Below are 17,061 nucleotides of genomic sequence, written 5' to 3'. Positions count from 1 at the left end.
TGTCCCACAATTTAAGGCTAAGCGCTTTTCATTTGTATTCTCAAACACCTATTATCTACCACTCTAATTACTCACTACTCAGAGGAAGTGAGTACAATGTATTGCGCCCCCTTCCATTTCCTATAGTAAAAAAATTTGACCACAAAAATGCACCTTCAAAATTCAGTCAGATTCCATTGTCCCAAACCTGTTAAGTTCAGACAACTCAGCATTCTCTGTGATACGGCTCTAACTTACCTTTCAGTCTTAGTTCGCCACTTTCCTTTGAATACCTGTCCATCTATTCCGCATTCTTCAAGTATGTTTTATACTTTCCCATCTCTACCCCAGACTGTTCCCTCTACACAGAATGTTCTCCCCTAATCCTAACAGTCCATAAAAAATCACTGCACATTCCACCAGCTCCACTACACTTTTCTTGATGCCCACAGCTAGATAAAATTGAAACATTTGGCCTAAAACTTGCTCACAGATGAGGCTCCATTACTAAACTGTTGATTTTAAAAGGCAAAATAGAAAAGAGTACCTGTGCTTTAGGCTGGTCAGTTTGTTTAAGACTCTTACTCTTCTCAATCTTGCAGAGCTGGGCTTTGGCCTTTTTTAGGAGGCTGGCAACCCTCTTGTCAGTCATTGGAAGCTTGTCTGCGTGAGCCAACATGGAGCCTATGGAGGAAGTGGAATGTTTAACAGTGCTAGATGAAGGAGTGGAAAGGCAGAGGGTTTTCTCCTTCTCCAGGGATGGGGCAGTTGGGCCGAGGTCCAGGTTGGTTTTGTCCAGATTTCCTCTCCCTTTCTTTATAAGTATTTTGGTTTTGACAGCTGTTGTGTCCCCAAGAGTCACAGAAGCAATATCAGTCCCAGAATCAAGTGATGAAGACTTCTTCCGCCCTGTTGCTTTTTTGGCAGAAGATGAAGTGGCAACATCTTCACCAACAACCTTCTCTTTGGAAACCCTACCCACAGAATACAAAGCAGAACTACTCTGAATTTCTGATCCCTTTTTCCTTTTCTCTTTCCTTGACTCCCGCTTATTCTCTTTTTCTCTCTCCCGGTCTCTCTCTCTACTCTTGTCCTTCTCCAAGCTCTTGTCAGCATCTCGATCTTTGGACAGCTCCTCAGGGGCCTTGTCTTTATTTCTTCCTCTTTCCGTCTGAGAGCCGGGGGTAAACCAAGGGAAGAGAGGAGTAGGACTACTGGATGAAAATGGTTCTGCTGGAGCACTAGTCTGCTTCCTTGGTCTCTGGTTTTTCTCTGCTGATTCCCCAGACTGAGTCAGGGAATGAGAAGGAAAAGTAAAAGTTGGGTTTAAGGCACTAGTGGCAAGAGGACTAACAGAAATGCTTAATGAAGAAGAGACAGAAGATGGTGGGGTGAGAGGTGATAGCTCAGAAGTACTAAGCCTTCCACTTCTTGTCCTCATGGAGTGAGAAGGAGATCTTGGTTCAGATCGAATAGGACTAAATACTTTTCTTTTCCTTTTTCTGTTAGATACTCCTGAAGATGATGTTCCAGCAGAAGCTCGATTACTAGGCAAGGTTACAGACTCAAATATTCTAGAATGAGCCTCGCTTGGAGTAAATCTCGGAGCTCTCAGTAGAGGGCTCCTTTTGTGCATATCGAACCTTGTTCCAGAATGGAGTGGTGAAAACAACCGGGCTGAAGCAGCAGTACCAGATGTAGAAAAACTGGATGCGAAGCCAACATCCTCAGGAGTTAGTGGAGGGGGGCGAAAATTATCAAATATTGGTTTGCGAATAAGACCTTCTTTGGCATACTTTGCTGAGGAAAAGTATTGTGGTTCTGACCTAGAATGCTTTAAAGAAGTCCACCTAAATGTCGGTTCTCGCAAAATAGATTTTCGCTTCCCTTGCATGGGAGCAGTAGAAGCAGGCAAAAACGGTGATGCTAAAGGGATTGTTGGAGGCATGAGCCACGGTGTGTGGTCAGAGATACTGGAAGCTGGCTGCAACGGTGGGGGTGGCGTAAGCAGAGGTGGAGGTGGTGAGGAAGAGGTCTGCTGCTGGGGGGCACTTTGTAGAGCTGATAATTTTTTTGTTGTTCTAGATCCAAAACTTCTCTCTGACACTGAATACCTTCTGCTTCTCCTATCATTACTATCATTTTCTGGGGACTGGGAAACAGGCAGTGGTGTATGAACTTCAGGGGTATCGCTTCGCTCTTCAGGAAGTACCTGAATCTCCTCAGAGGCCTGAGAATCTGTGGAGGTATCAACACTGGGGCTACTAGATCGGGAGGAGTCTGAAGACATTTGAGAGGAGTGCTGAGAAGCTGCACTTGATTTTTCAGAAGATCCACAGGATGTGGCACTGAATCTACTATTCGGTGTAGATTCTAGTCGGGCAATTTTAATTGGAGGGTCATAATCCTCATCCTCTATAAACCGCCGAGGGGTTTTAATGATCCGTGAGGAGATGGCACTGACAACAGGCATAATGAACTGTCGAATATTTTTGACCTGTGTCTTCACCTTTCTTCCTTGCAACTGAGCTGCTTCTTTTTCAATTTTCTTCTGAGCCCCCTTTTTTGCCCTCTGCAAGAGCTGCTTAGCAATTGTTGCATCTGTCCTTTTAGAAGAAGGAATAATCCTAACCGGCTTAATCCTTCGAGGGCTTTGTCTGACTACTGTCTTGTCCTCTTTTGTAAGTGGAGGTGTTCCTTCCTTGTCTTTCCGGACCTTCTGGGGCTTTTCAAGTTCCGAGTTAATGAGGAGCCCTGAAGGGGTCTTTATCCTTTCTGTTGATGGAGGCCTTCCTCGCCGTCGCACAATCTGTACCCCTTTCCTTCCTATTTGAAGCTTCCCTGTCTTAAACTTAGACTTGAGAGGAGACAGTTTACCTGCTCTTAATTTTTTAATCTTTGTGGCTTGTTGAAATGTGGCAGAAGGTGTCCGTTTTATTTTTTTCAGGCTATCTTCTTTGTTTCCCTTTGGTAACTCTGAAATGTCCTTTCCATGTGTTATTTTGATTTTTACTCCAGTAAAGGTGGGAGGTCTTCCTCTCTTCTTTTCTATGCTTTTAGAATCTTTCTTCTTGATTTTATCTCCAGATTTGGTCTCTGATTTATTTAGAGGGGAAAACACAGATGGATCTGAGAGGAGAGCTGAATTCCGGTCAGAGCCACTTCTAGGTCTTCCGCGAGGTTTTCGAGGACTAGTTTTAACTGTGTGTAGAAATTAAACAATGAAGAGCATATATTTAGCTTTGTAGTTCAGGTCTTAACGAAGCTGAATATAATTCAGCACAAGCCATTTTGTACTGAAGTCTACTTGGGTCTAACAAGTCAATAGAATTAATTTTGCTTAGTTACTTTTCACCAAAATCCTTCCTCAAAGAAATCAAGCAAATCACATTCCACCTAAAAGAACATTTACTTTTTTGATAGAAAAATAAGAAAGAGGTTTTCAACTCTCAGGAAACAATTAATATACAAAACTGATTCTCCTACAACTCTAGGAAAATAAGAAGTTTTTCTGAATTTAAAAAAAAAAAGTGTGTTTAAAAAAAAATCTGTGCTATCTTTCCCATGCCCTAGCCACAAAGATTAACATTTGAGAACATGTTAATACTAACCCATCCTATATTTTCAATTTGGGATATTGGTTTTAATAAACTTGAACAAGATGCTCCTCAATCAATAACATCAACTTCTATAGGAGTAAGTTAATGGCAGTTCAGTTTCCTGTATTTCCTGTTTTGTCAAAGTAAACTAAAGAAAGTGTTATTAAGTAGGAACTTTTCATTCATGAGATGTAAGAATATGTGAACTCAGTGGGGACAAGATGGTGTATCCCTTAGTCTCTCCCCTTACCTAGAGTTCCTGAAGCTAGTTAGTCCCAAATTACACAAAAATTTAACCCTAACTTATATCAAGACCAAACAACTTATTAAATCAGATTTCTTCTATTTTAAATAAAAGGAGTCTGCCAAATAATATACCTGCTCCATCTGCTATTTATCAAAAAATTTAAGAAAACACACTGTTTTCTGTCTGTTTACAATTCTTTGTAAAAACCTGTATTGCTTAATCTATCACATTGTCTCTTTCATCATGACCTTTCTTTTACTGGACTCAACGGTTTCCTGAGACTAAAACCTCCCCTAAGGGGTACCAAAAGAGATTTATGACATTATGGTGAATATTTCTGAATATGAACCAACTTCTAACAGAAGTCAACAAAGATCTTCTTGTTGAGGTTTCTAAATATAAAGGTTTTCCACATCATTCACTTGAGACTTCCCTTAACAGATTAAGGGCATACAAATCCATTTTCAACATACACGCACTAATCACAAAAAACAGGAGAGAGTAGAGAAACTGTTCATTTCCTAACTAATGAAGCATATCTAGATGGTTAAAAGAAAAAAAAGATAACACTTAAGGTAGACTGAGGGTTAAAAAAAAAAACTTAAGACCAACCATCAGAAAAGGGTTAATTAAATTAAGCTCCTACCCAGAAGTACAGAATAAGATTCCTTATCATCATGGTAGGTTTAAGCCTGGCTACTCAGGGGTTTATTAATTATGAAAACCTCTTCTCTCCAACTTTTAAAAGAATCTTTTGGTGGACAAGCAGAACAAGCAGAACAGCGAAGAGTACCTCGCTGCTGCTAACTTCCAAAAGTACAACACATTCTAATCACTCACAAATCAGATATAAGTAATTGCTCATCATCTACATGCAGGGTCTCATTTTGTCATCTGGAATGAGGGGTTAGACCACATGATCTCTAAACTCACTCTCCGATACAAAGTTTTAAATTCCATCACAGATTGAAGAGAATATTGCTGCTGTCTAAATGGTCCAGATGCTGCAATACTACTGTCTGATTCCTGCCGACTAGAATGGCAAACCATCACCACTTGGGAAAGGGAAAAATTATCAACTGATGTATTTGTTTGAATTAGACTGCTCTATCACATATGATGGCTTTTAAATGAAAACCAAACATCACAAACTAAGCTAATGTCAAAGCACAAAAATATAACCAACAACACCATATATAACTAGATTGTCTAGCCACATAAAACCAAAGAAAACCATTCAAGAAACAAGAATGTTTACAGAGTGGGAATTTTTCATCAAAAAATCTAAAACTCTCACCTATATAGAACAGAATTCTGCAAGCCATTAAATGCTATTGCCACTGAGGATCGTCTCTCAGGAAACTGCTCTAAGTATAGAATTTCAAGATTCTATATATTTTCTTGATGAAGACGATGACAAATATTGCTTATAAATGGAAATACCCCATATCATTTTCTAAATTTTAACGCAGCCTTTTCAGCAGCCACAGCAACATGAGTTTGATCCCTGGCCAGAGAGTTAAACTACATGGTGTAGACGACCTCTCCTGTCTCTCCTGCTGCTCCCCTCAACAGTGTGTTTCAGTAGATCTGCCTGTTCTGCTCCTCCTGTCCCTGGTAAATCCTCTCACCCCCACACCTCTGGCCTACACTCAAGTTCTTATATGCATAAATAAATAAATAAAACAAATCTTTAAAAAAATTATTCCCCAGGGCCTCCCCTGGTGGCACAGCGGTTGAGCGCTGGGCTGCGAGGCTGCCTGCAGCCTCTGCAGCGCCGGTTCAATCCCCGGCCACCGGCGAGGGTCCCACATGGCGCGACAGACCTCTCCTGTCTTGCCTGCTGCTCCCCTCAGCAGTGTGCTTCGTCAGTCTGCCTGTTCTGCCCTCCGCTCTGACTCTGGTGAATTCTCTCACCCTCCCGCGCTTCTGACTATACCTGGTGCTTGTGTAAATAAATATAAATAAATAAATCTTTAAAAAAAATATTTTAACTATTTAAAAAAAAAATTATTCCCCATATCATATATATCAAGTAATTCAAAATATGTGAATCTGAGGGTGCTCACAGTAAGTTACTTTCAAGATTTGACTACCAGATTTCCCAATCATTCTCTGTGTGGCACTCTACCCTCCCATGCCTCAAGTAGTTTTCAGTGAGAAGCATGAAAGAATAAACCAAAAGTGGACTCACAGAGAAGAGTTCCATAAAAAGGTCTAGCTCACAAACCTATTACCCAAGTAATGTGAAGGAAAAGAGAAGGATGCACAAAAACCTCATCTTTGCAAAAACAGCAAGGGGAAGTGCCTCCCCGGTGGCGCAGCGGTTGAGCGCTGGGTTGTGAAGCTGCTCGCAGCCTCTGCAACACCGGTTCGATCCCCGGCCACCGGTTCGATCCCCAGCCACGGGTTTGATTCCCCAGCCACCGGCGAGGGTCCCACATGGTGCGCAGACCTCTCCTACCGCCCGCTGCTCCCCTCAGCAGTGTACTTCTTCCGTCTGCCTGTTCTGTTTTCCACTCTGGCTCTGATGAATTCTCTCACCCTCCCACATTTCTGACTGTACCCCAGTGCTTGTACAAATAAATAAATAAATCCTTAAAAAACAAAGCAAAACAGCAAGGGGAAGCCACAATCTGTTAACAAAACTTAAAGGCACCACGCGCTTATTGGCCATACCTGAAGGAGACCTTGTGGGACTTCGTACTCTGACTTCTTCATCTGAGCCAAAACCTAAGAACTGCTCATCCTACAACAAAGGAAAATTATTTTAAAATCAGAAACAAAAATACAAATGTGAACATATCCCAAAGTAATGCCCAGAGGAGATACAAATCAATTTGGAAAATTAAACTCTATATATTAATTGTAAGTCATATGGATATTATATAATAACTAATATTGAAATAAGTAGACCCAGTCATACAGCTTCATTACAGACAAATAGGAGCTGTGTTATTTGAATAATGCGTTGAAATGTCATTTTTGGTGCATAGTATTCAGGGGATAGTCCTAAATTTCAAATGATAGATACAGCCCAAAACAATTAAAGAATTTTAATTCAAATAACCAAATCATAGAGCAAAATATGGCAAAATATAGAGCCCCAATAAAACAAATATTTTCAATAAGTAGTTAAATCTACAGACACATAAGGAATAACATAAATAATATCTTAATTTCTTGTCTACTAAACATTAATAGAGACTGAAATTGCCATAATCGTCAGTTCCTTAACTCAGGAATTGACATTTAGATGTTATTTCTGTACATTTGAGATCCAAAGATTCTCAACATGCATTTATGGCATCATTTTAGAATGCCCTGTGATAAGAGACTTAATGGTGGGCAGCAGCATTTGTGAAAGGGATCATGAATTGATCACATATAGGGTGACATGCATTCATGAATAACTTAGGGAAGCATCTTATTTTCAGTTATACTTGGAAAAGGAAAAAACTTCTCTTTACCTCTAACTTTTAACCTACCCTTATAAAAATTACTAAGGATTTAACCTATTTTGGACAAATTCTCAAGAAAGATGATCTACTTAAACAAACTGATTAATAGAAATTTGCTGATCCAGAGACTAAGAATTCTTTCCAAAGAGAGAGAGAATTTCAGATTCCAGAAACAAATCCACATAAAACAAGAACAAAGTAAGGAATAAACACCACATTTTCTTGAACCTCCAATTTATACTGATAAGTCCCAAACTAAGTTCCAACAATTAAAGGTCTCAAATTTTCCTCTCAGGAGCAAGACTACATGTATGTGGGCACCACCTACGGATTTTCTGCTTTAGAATTGTTTCCCCAGGCCTCCCTGGTGGAGCAAGGGGTTAAACACTGCACTATGAAGCAATCCACAGCCACTGCAGCACCAGGGAGAAACCCACATGGTGAGGCAGACCTCTCCTGCCTCACCCACTGCTCCCCTCAGCAGTGTATTTCAGTCATTCTGCCTGTTCTGTTCCCCATTCTGTCTCTGGTGAATCCTCTCATCCCCCTGCATCTCTGGCCTGTACCCCAGCTCTTGTATACATGGATAGATAAATCTTAAAAAAAAAAAAAAAAATTGTTTCCCCAGCTAGTTCAAAGCAAGAGTCAGATGCTAATTTGTTTAAGCACTTACAAACCAGGGGGTACATGAAAGATGCATGCAACCCTTTAGACAAATTAACAGGTTTAAATCTTAAATTTAAAGACATTTAATTTTTAAAATGTACTTTTAGGCAGAAAAACAGACTTTAAAATAGTAATGCTAAGATGTACTTTGAGGGAGAAAAAAAGCACAGAAGAGGCAATGGTAAGTTTGCCTCAATTTCTGCAAATAAACAAAAGTACAGGTTCTTAGAATATTCGCAGGCCAGTCCAATCCTCTCATCAACAGACAGCACTGAGAAAAGTGACAGACTAGTTTGAGGTCTCAGTTCAAGTACTTTTAAGCTATGTGATATTGGACAAGTCACTTAATATTTTTATATCTAGTTTTATAAGGAGTAAATTATAATAAATAATTTATATAAATTATGTACAATCATTCAAAACTATAAGGCCACATTTATATTTTAGTTCTTATTATTGATGTGGTTTTAGAAACTGACACTTTGAGGGGGTCAAATGACTTGCCCAAGATCAGTTAGTTACAACAACCTCCTATCATAATAGCCAAAATTTACAACTATAAGTAAATAGTTAAATGAATTAAATAAATCTGCAGAACAAAATCTGATATTCTATTAGCTACTATTAAAGTAACATGATGCCCATTTCAGATTCTTCAAAGTTTCTGACAACACATTTTTCTCCTGATTATCCTCATGGACCAATGTTAACAACCTACATACAGTTCATGAAGACATCTCAACACTTACCAAGGGGACTACATTACTAAATGTATGAATTTTATGTTGTAATGAGAGGTACTTAGCAACTATGCATACAATAACCAAGAGTAAGGTAATGAAAGATTATTAATTTTTAAAAGAAAACGTGACCCATAGTGCTATGATTATTTTCAGCAACCTTAGTGAGTCCCTCTTCTATATTTCAAACTTTCTAACTGCAATGTGCTCTAAAACAGAGTACTACTGAGCCATCAAGCAGTAATTTAAGAAACTTCGCCAAAGTCTACAATGTACTTTCCCAAATGATGTTAAGTCTTCTCTTATGATCTTATAATTAGAGTAAGAATGAGTTGTCAAAAAAGACTATTTGTACCGGGCCTCCCCTGGTGGCACAGCGGTTGAGCGCTGGGCTGCGAAGCTGCCCACAGCCTCTGCAGTGCCGGTTCGATCCCCAGCCACCAGAGAGGGTCCCACATGGCGCGACAGACTAAAGAAATCTTAAAAAAAAAAAAACCAAAAAACTATTTGTACCCAAGCACTTTCTTTTTAAGGGAAATATAGGTTTACTTCTTGAAACCTGCTTTAAAAAAAAAAAGGACCCTTTTTGTTAAAGGAACCTAGTTTAACCAAAAACAAAAGCCACTGCTAAGTTAAAGACCTCTAGTCATCTAATTCTAAACTTCCTATTCCATTTAAGAGCCTACCCCCTAACTCTCCCCAATCTAAGGAAAAGGAAAGTCAAGTCAAGAGCACTGTAAAGAACTGATGCCAGACAGTATTATAACTGAAGCCCTTCCTTCATCTAGCTCCCATCACTCCTTAAGTATGGCGTTCCTCAAAGATGTAGTAAACATGGTAACAGTACTGCTCCCAAGGATTTAAATTTGCCTGGAAATCAAGAAAAAGCAAAATGTCTACAAAAAGGACAACAAACAAGCTACAATCATGTTTGGCACAATGGTACCATAAGCCCAGACAGCTCCAAAGGGAGTACAAGAGACACCAGGTTACATATGAGTGGGTATTCCTGGAGCCTGGTCCCGATCTGCCAATTATCACACACACTCTTCTTTTCAACATGGCCTTCTCTGATGAGCACAGCATTCTAAGTCAGAGTATATAAGAAAGAACCAGTAAGCCTATCCTTTCTGGAAAATAATATCCTTAGAGACTAGATCTTCAAGATTTTAATATGCCAAGCCTTACCTCCAAATATAGAAAAATACCTTTGTCAAGTTAAGCACTGTAAAATACTGTTAAATCATATTTTGCTTTCAGTGATTATGAATGGAATAAAGACATTTAACATTACTTCCTAAGACCTAACTATAAAAATAATAAATGTATAGGATACCTTATCACTCTTTAACTCTAGGGCACAAGTGATTAGAGAACTTTTAAGCATATTTTTACTAGTAAATTCTACTTTATATAAAAACATCAACATTTGAAGATTTTTATTTTCATGGCAGGATGCTAATTGCTTATTGGCTGGTTATATTTATAAGTGATGCAGCAACAGGAATATTTCTTTTCGCCAACAGAACCTAAGTGAACTCAAAATGAGTATTACTGAGGGCCTCCCCGGTAGCGCAGTGGTTGAGCGCTGGGTTGCGAAGTTGCTGGCAGCCTCTGTAGCGCCGGTTCGATCCCTGGCCGCTGGGCGAGGGTCCTACATGGCATGCAGACCTCTCCTGCTGCCCACTGCTCCCCTCAGCAGTGTACTTCGTCAGTCTGCCTGTTCTTCTCTCCGCTCTGGCTCTGGTGAATTCTCTCACCCTCTCGCACCTCTGACTGTACCCAGTGCTTGTATAAGTAAATAAATAAATCTTTTTAAAAAATTTTTAAAAATGAGTATTACTGATAATATTTACATGCAAAATGAAATTAAGACATTTTAGAAAGTTACATGAAATTTTGGCATTTCATTCAAATGTCAGTTAAGGATAAAATACTATGTAATTCTTATTTTAGGATAAGAAAAATCTTGGACTAGTGCACTCTTCCTCTTATTATGTATTTGGTTCATGGAGGAATATTCAACAAACTTCAAAATTCTTCCAAAGGATAGCAGTGTGTATCTCTGTCCCTCTGTATTTTAACTAAGCAGCACTCTAACATGATAAATCAGAGAGACCCAAATAATCTCTAGTGAGTAGATGGGGCCCAGTTTCTCGTAAACTAGTAATCTGAAACACGAAAACACATAGATTTTAGTTCCCCCCTTAAATTTTTCACAATTTACTAGAGTCAGAGCAAAAATCACTCACTTGGAGTTCTTCACCCCAAGGCTAAGGGGGCAGTTCCAAAGCTACTTTGCAAACTCTTCTATTAAACAACCTCAGTAGCTACTGGTCAAAAATGAACAAGGCTTAAGAATGACTCTGCTCGGTCCTCCCCGGTGGCGCAGGGGTTGAGTGCTGGGTTGCGAAGCTGCCCGCGGCCTCTGCCGCGCTGGTTTGATCCCTGGCTGCTCCCCGGCCACCGAAGGAGGGTCCCACTTGACGCGCAGACCTCCCCTGCCGCCTGCTGCTCCCCTCAGCAGTGTATTTCTGTCCTTCTGCCTGCACTGCTCCCCGCTCTGGCTCTGGTGAATTCTCTCACACACACCCCCCCCCCACGCTTCTGACTGTACCCAGTGCTTGTATAAACAAAATAAACAAACAAACAAACAAAACATGCCTCTATTAAAAAAAAAATTAAAAAAAAAAAAGAAGACTCTGCTCATACCCTTCTTACTTTTCTAGCAAAAACTCAACAGCACTTCAGAGCACTGCATTAACTGGTAACGTATATAAAACATGCCCTTTAGCAACTGTATTTCAGCAATCTTCTGTCTCCAAAATTTATATTCTTAAGAGGTGAAACTTCAAATTCTTCCACTACAAAGGTTTACTGATGAATCAGTTGAAAATAACATCAATAATCATAGATAATATCAAAATTACTCCAAACTCTAATTTTTTGAAATTCTTTGTTTTGAAGGCTTCTTATTTTTGGTATTACTTATATGAGGACGCCAAAGGAGAACTAAGAGAATTACCGAGAATGACTGAGGCAGATGAAACACTGTGGAGGCATACTGTACATCTCAGCAACTGGAGCTAAAAAAAGAGTAACACTTTTCCTTTGGGAATTTATTCCAGCCAGCTATCACTTCTGCTGGCACATTTCCCTCTGTGTCTGCTGCTACAAGCTCTAAAATACCAAGGTCTTCAGGTTGCACTTTAAAGACATGTACACATAATCACTAGTATTTAATTAGCATAAGGGATAGAAAATGTGCTTACATGTTTGTCTTCTCTAAACTATTCATTCTTTGAGGATTGGGACAGTTATTTTTGTATTCTTAGTATCTGGCACAATTTTGGCATTCAATAAATGTTTGTAAAATGAAAAATAAAGGAAATGCAATACACTGTTTTAAAAACATGAAGCATCTACTATGGTAACAGCACTGCAGTAGAAAATACTGGCAGACGCCAAAGAATTAGTCGATTCTTACTTTTAGGAAGGCATAGGGAGAATGCCCTCAGCTGGCAGAACAGTTTATCATACACTCATTCACTCAAATATATACGAACTTGGGTTCATATATATGAATTTGGGTTAAGGAATGATGGGAGAGGTAAAAGACAGTTCTGCCTTCAAGGACCTACTAGACTATCAAGAACAGATGAGCAAATTAACGGAATATAGCATGTTGCCTGCTATGCTAAGGGAGATACAACTAGAGGAATGAACATGGAAGCACAATAGAAAGTCAACTAACCTAGTCAAGGAGAGTCAGGAAAGCCAGTGCAGAAAGGATGAAAACTTCATATAACTTTTGAAAATGATAAATTGGGGTGGGAAGGAGATATTACAGGCAGAGAAACAGCACATGCAAAGGAACAGACAATTCAGTATGGCTGAGGTCCTATCCCTGATGTGAGAAAGGGGCGCAAGGTACTAAGGAGAGTGGGATGGTAGAAGTAGATCGTGAAAGATCTTAAATGCCTTCATGAGTTTGAATTTACCTTCAAGGAAGTATGGGTCTCATCCTGGAGGCAGTTAGGAAACAGAGATTGCCTGTCCTAACAAAGGCAAGAAGAACAGTTATAAAATGACCTCAGCAGCACGGGGACTGAGGGAAAAGAACAGACTCCACAGACAGAAGGCAAAATGGACAAGGTTGTGACATAAAACGCTCAGGGAGTGGAAATAATCAGTGAAAACTTGCAGGTGTCAGACTTAGGTTGATTAGGTTTACATGCTAGTTACCAAGAGTGGGAATATAAGAGAGGTTTTAAGACTGGGAAGAGAGATCATACTTTAGACAGCTGAATTTGAAATGTCTATTCAAAATGTCGAAACTGTAATGATCTGGAGGGAACACACCTGATTCATTACCTATGTGAATCCTTAAAATGTACATATGAATGCAGTCACCCATGAAGAAAATACTGAGAAAAGTGGGGTGATGGTAGATCCCTAGGGACTGTCTACACTTACCACCACACGGTGGGGGGGAGAGGGAAGCCATGGAAGGAGGAGAGGGAGTTGTAGAGGAAGAAGATCACATGTATCAAGGCATGGTCACGTTGAGCAAGGACCTAAGCTTGTACAGCAGGATATCAAAATTGGGAGGTCACCTGTGACCTTACCAAGGCCGATGTCAATGCAATGTTAGAGACAGTAGAACAAAGGGTGCTTAGGAAGTGACAGAATGGAAATGAGAACTAAGAGAATTACTCCTGAAAGACTACTCCTGAAAAACTCAGTTATATGGGGAAGTAGAGATGGGGCAAAGGTACAAAAGGATCAGCTTAAGAGGATTATTTTTCAAGTTGATTAATTTTATATGCCAAAGGGAAACATAGCAGCAATAAAGAAAATACTGAAAATCCTCAAAAGCAAAGCAGTAATAAATGGGAAAGAAACGGGGAGGAAGGGACCGGCACTGGGAGGGAAGGAATACAAAGCACAATGGAAAGGAATTCTCAGTTCCTAAGAAAGAAGGAAAGAGGCCAAGTGTGGATTTAATTGCAGAAGTTTACAGGCAGGAGTAAAGTGTAGAAATTTCTCTGAAATCACAGGAAAAACTTTGTTTATACGAGCATCTGTCAGGTGAGAAACACAACAGGTTTCTCCAGGTTCTCTGAGGCTCACAACCTAGAAGTTTTCAAGAATGCAGTTTTGAAGGGATAAATCATGGATAACGGCTGATTAATGGGAAAGAAGGAATAATGATGACGGATAAAAAATCAAATGCAAGGATTAGTAAAAACTGATTTGGTTGGAAAGGGCAGTCATGGCAGGACCAAGATAAAAGACAAATGAAGGGCCTCCCCGGTGGTGCAGCGGTTGAGCGCCGGGTTGCGAAGCTGCCCGCGGCCTCTGCAGCGCCGGCTCGATCCCCGGCTGCTCCCCGGCCACCGGAGGAGGGCCCCACATGGCGCGCAGACCCCTCCTGCCGCCCGCTGCTCCCCTCAGCAGTGTACTTCGGTCCTTCTGCCTGCTCTGCTCCCCGCTCTGGCTCTGGTGAATTCTCTCACCCTCCCGCGCTTCTGACTGTACCCAGTGCTTGTATAAATAAATAAATCTTAAAAAAAAAAAAAAAAGACAAATGAAGTAACAAAACCTAGCTAAGTCTAGGATGCTATGGTCAAAGCTGGTACAACAAATAGCAGGGAGCTGCCACTGGTTATCAAATGTAGAAAAGGTATAAATGTGTTTGAAATTTATTCTGGAAATGGTGTGTACCATATACATACTTGTGTACATATGGCATATATTGCACACATGCCAACAAACTAGAGCAGAGACGGACCAAAGGGAGACCAGACAGAGGTCTATAGTAGTAATTCCAAAGTGAGTGGTATTGAATTATTCAGCAATAGTTATGTATCGCCAGTCACCACTTTAGACTCTAAAGACACATAGGTAAAAGAGGGCCAAAATCCCTGCCCCATAAGGTTATCGGCTAGCAGAGACAAAAAGTAAACACCTAACACACAAACGAGGGCAACAAGGATTGATATGGGTTGGCTGTGGGCTTACTTTCACTAGCTTAGTCAGGAAAGCCTTCTCTAAGGTGATGTTTTATCAAGGATAAGCAAACTAAGGGCCAAAGGCCAAATCTAGCCTACCCCTATTTGTTTGGTCCATAGCTAAGAATCGTTTTTAACATTTTAAAATGGCTTAAAAAATCAAAAGACTGGGCCTCCCTGGTGGTGCAGCGGTTGAGCGCTTGGTTGTGGAGCTGCCCGCGGCCTCTGTGGCGCTGGTTCAATCCCCGGCTGCTCCCCGGACACCAGAGCAGGGTCCCGCATGGCGTGCAGACCTCTCCTGCCGCCCGCTGCTCCCCTCAGCAGTGTACTTCGGTCCTGCCTGCTCTGCTCCCCACTCTGGCTCTGGTGAATTCTCTCACCCTCCGGCGCTTCTGACTGTACCCAGTGCTTGTATAAATAAATAAATAAATAAATAAATAAATCTTAAAAAAAAAAATCAAGACTATTTTGTGCACACGGAAATTGGATGCAATTCAAATTTCAGTGTCCATAAAGAGTTTTACTGGAATATAGCCCTGCACCTTCATATATGTATTGTCTATGCTGCTTTTGCACTACAACAGCGGAGTTGAGTAGCTGCAGCAGAGACCATCTGGCCTTTGGAGAATAAACTTGCTGAACCCTGGAATAGACCTATATTATGAGAAAAAGGCAGATCTACAAAGATCTAGGTGAACTAATGGTTTAGCCCAATTGTAAGTAAAGAGCCAAGAAACAGGGGCCTCCCTGGTGGCGCAGCGGGTTGAACACAGCACTGTGAAGCTGTCTGCAGCCTCTGCAGCATGGGTTCAATTCCCAGCCAGCTAGGGAGATACCCACATGGCACGGCAGACCTCTCCTGTCTCGCCCGCTGCTCCCCTCAGCAGTGTATTTCAGTTAGTCTGCCTGTTCTGCTCCCCGCTCGGTCTCTGGTGAATTCTCTCACCCTCCCATACCTCTGGCCTGTACCCTAGTTCTTGTACAAAATAAATCTTTGAAAAAAACAATAAAAGACCAGAAACAAGCATGGTGTGTACAATAGACAAAAAAAATCAGCATAGCTCCATAGCAGAATGTGTGAAAATAAGAAATGGTGTCAGAGAAGAAATATGACCAGCCACCAAATCACACATGTTTTGGTGGCCATGGTAAAGAACTTGGACATTCTAGCAGTGGCAGGGGAGACACTGACAGGTTTAGAGAGATTAATGATTTGACTGATCTTTCCATGGAGTACATAGTTGCTATGTGAATAACAAACTAGTCAGGTAAGAACATAAGCAAGGAGATGGCTCTGAAGCCCAGCCAAGAGATCATAAGGGAACATTCTGGGGTTTTGGTACTAAGAATAAGAGTTGGATTTAAGATATTTAGGAGGCAGTACAGAAAAAATTTGCTAATGGGTTAGATCTGGGATGTGACTACAAGAGACATATCAAGGATAATTCTTTAATTTTTAGGCCTGAGCAACGTAAGTGTAAAGTTATTTCAAAACAAAGAGATAAGAGAAAAGGCAAGATTTTTTTTATGGATGTATTTGATATCCAAGTGCTTCAATGAATACCTGTTTCCTTGCCTGCGAAGAGTAAAAGCTACCTCAGAGAGTGGACAGAAAATTAGATAATAGATGTGAAGCACTCAGACTACTACTGCCTGTCCCACAATAAATACTCAGTAAATGTGAGCCACTCCAGTTTTTATTATTCAAATGGAAATGTCAAATAGTACTTGGTAATACAAGTCTGAGATGTAGTCAGGGTTAGAAACAAAGATTCAGTAGTCCTCAGCCATATAGGTAAGACCTGAATAAGATCACCAAGGAAAAGTGTTGCACTAGAGAAGATAGCAAAAGGTAGACAGACTCCTTGGTGACTCCAATATTCAGGAGAGTTAGGCATTAGAGAAAGTCACACAGAATACTGACAGTGAACAACTAATGAATAAAAAACAAAGCAGGTGAGTGCAGTGTCACAGAATCCAAGAAAAAAGTATTTCAAGGGAGTAGTTAGCTGGGTCAATGATGCCCAAAGGTTTAATAGAAGGAGTGAGAAGGAAGAGGTCACTGATAAGAGTTATTTCGAGGCCTTCCCGGTGGTGCAGAGGTTGAGCGCTGGGCTGCGAAGCTGCCTGCAGCCTCTGAGGCCCACGTTCGATCCCCGGCCACCAGGTGAGGGTCCCACATGGTGCGCAGACCTCTCCTGCTGCCCGCTGCTCCCCTCAGCAGTGTACTTCGTCAGTCTGCCTGTTCTGCTCCCTGCTCTGGCTCTGGTGAATTCTTTCACCCTCCCGTGTTTCTGACTGTACACAGTGCTTGTATGTATGTATGTATGTATAAATAAATAAGTTATTTCGGTA

General features: G+C 40.7%; 1 protein-coding gene across 3 annotated transcripts in view; it reads right to left on the bottom strand.

Moving 5' to 3' along the window:
- Positions 1-17,061, bottom strand: part of KMT2A (lysine methyltransferase 2A) — a gene marked incomplete at both ends in the record, with an annotated part of 75,361 nt that overhangs the window by 43,069 nt on the left and 15,231 nt on the right. For all 3 annotated transcript variants that reach the window (XM_084248679.1, XM_084248680.1, XM_084248681.1), the window contains 2 exons: positions 527-3,180; positions 6,505-6,574. In XM_084248679.1, coding sequence (XP_084104805.1) covers positions 527-3,180; positions 6,505-6,574 — 2,724 coding nt within the window. The remainder of the gene's footprint in view (positions 1-526; positions 3,181-6,504; positions 6,575-17,061) is intronic.

The sequence above is a fragment of the Talpa europaea genome, assembly GCF_964194135.1.
Source record: "Talpa europaea genome assembly, chromosome: 12".
NCBI lineage: Eukaryota > Metazoa > Chordata > Mammalia > Eulipotyphla > Talpidae > Talpa > Talpa europaea.
The sequence above is the reverse complement of the archived record's forward strand: the minus strand, read 5'-3'. Positions and strand labels throughout refer to the sequence as shown.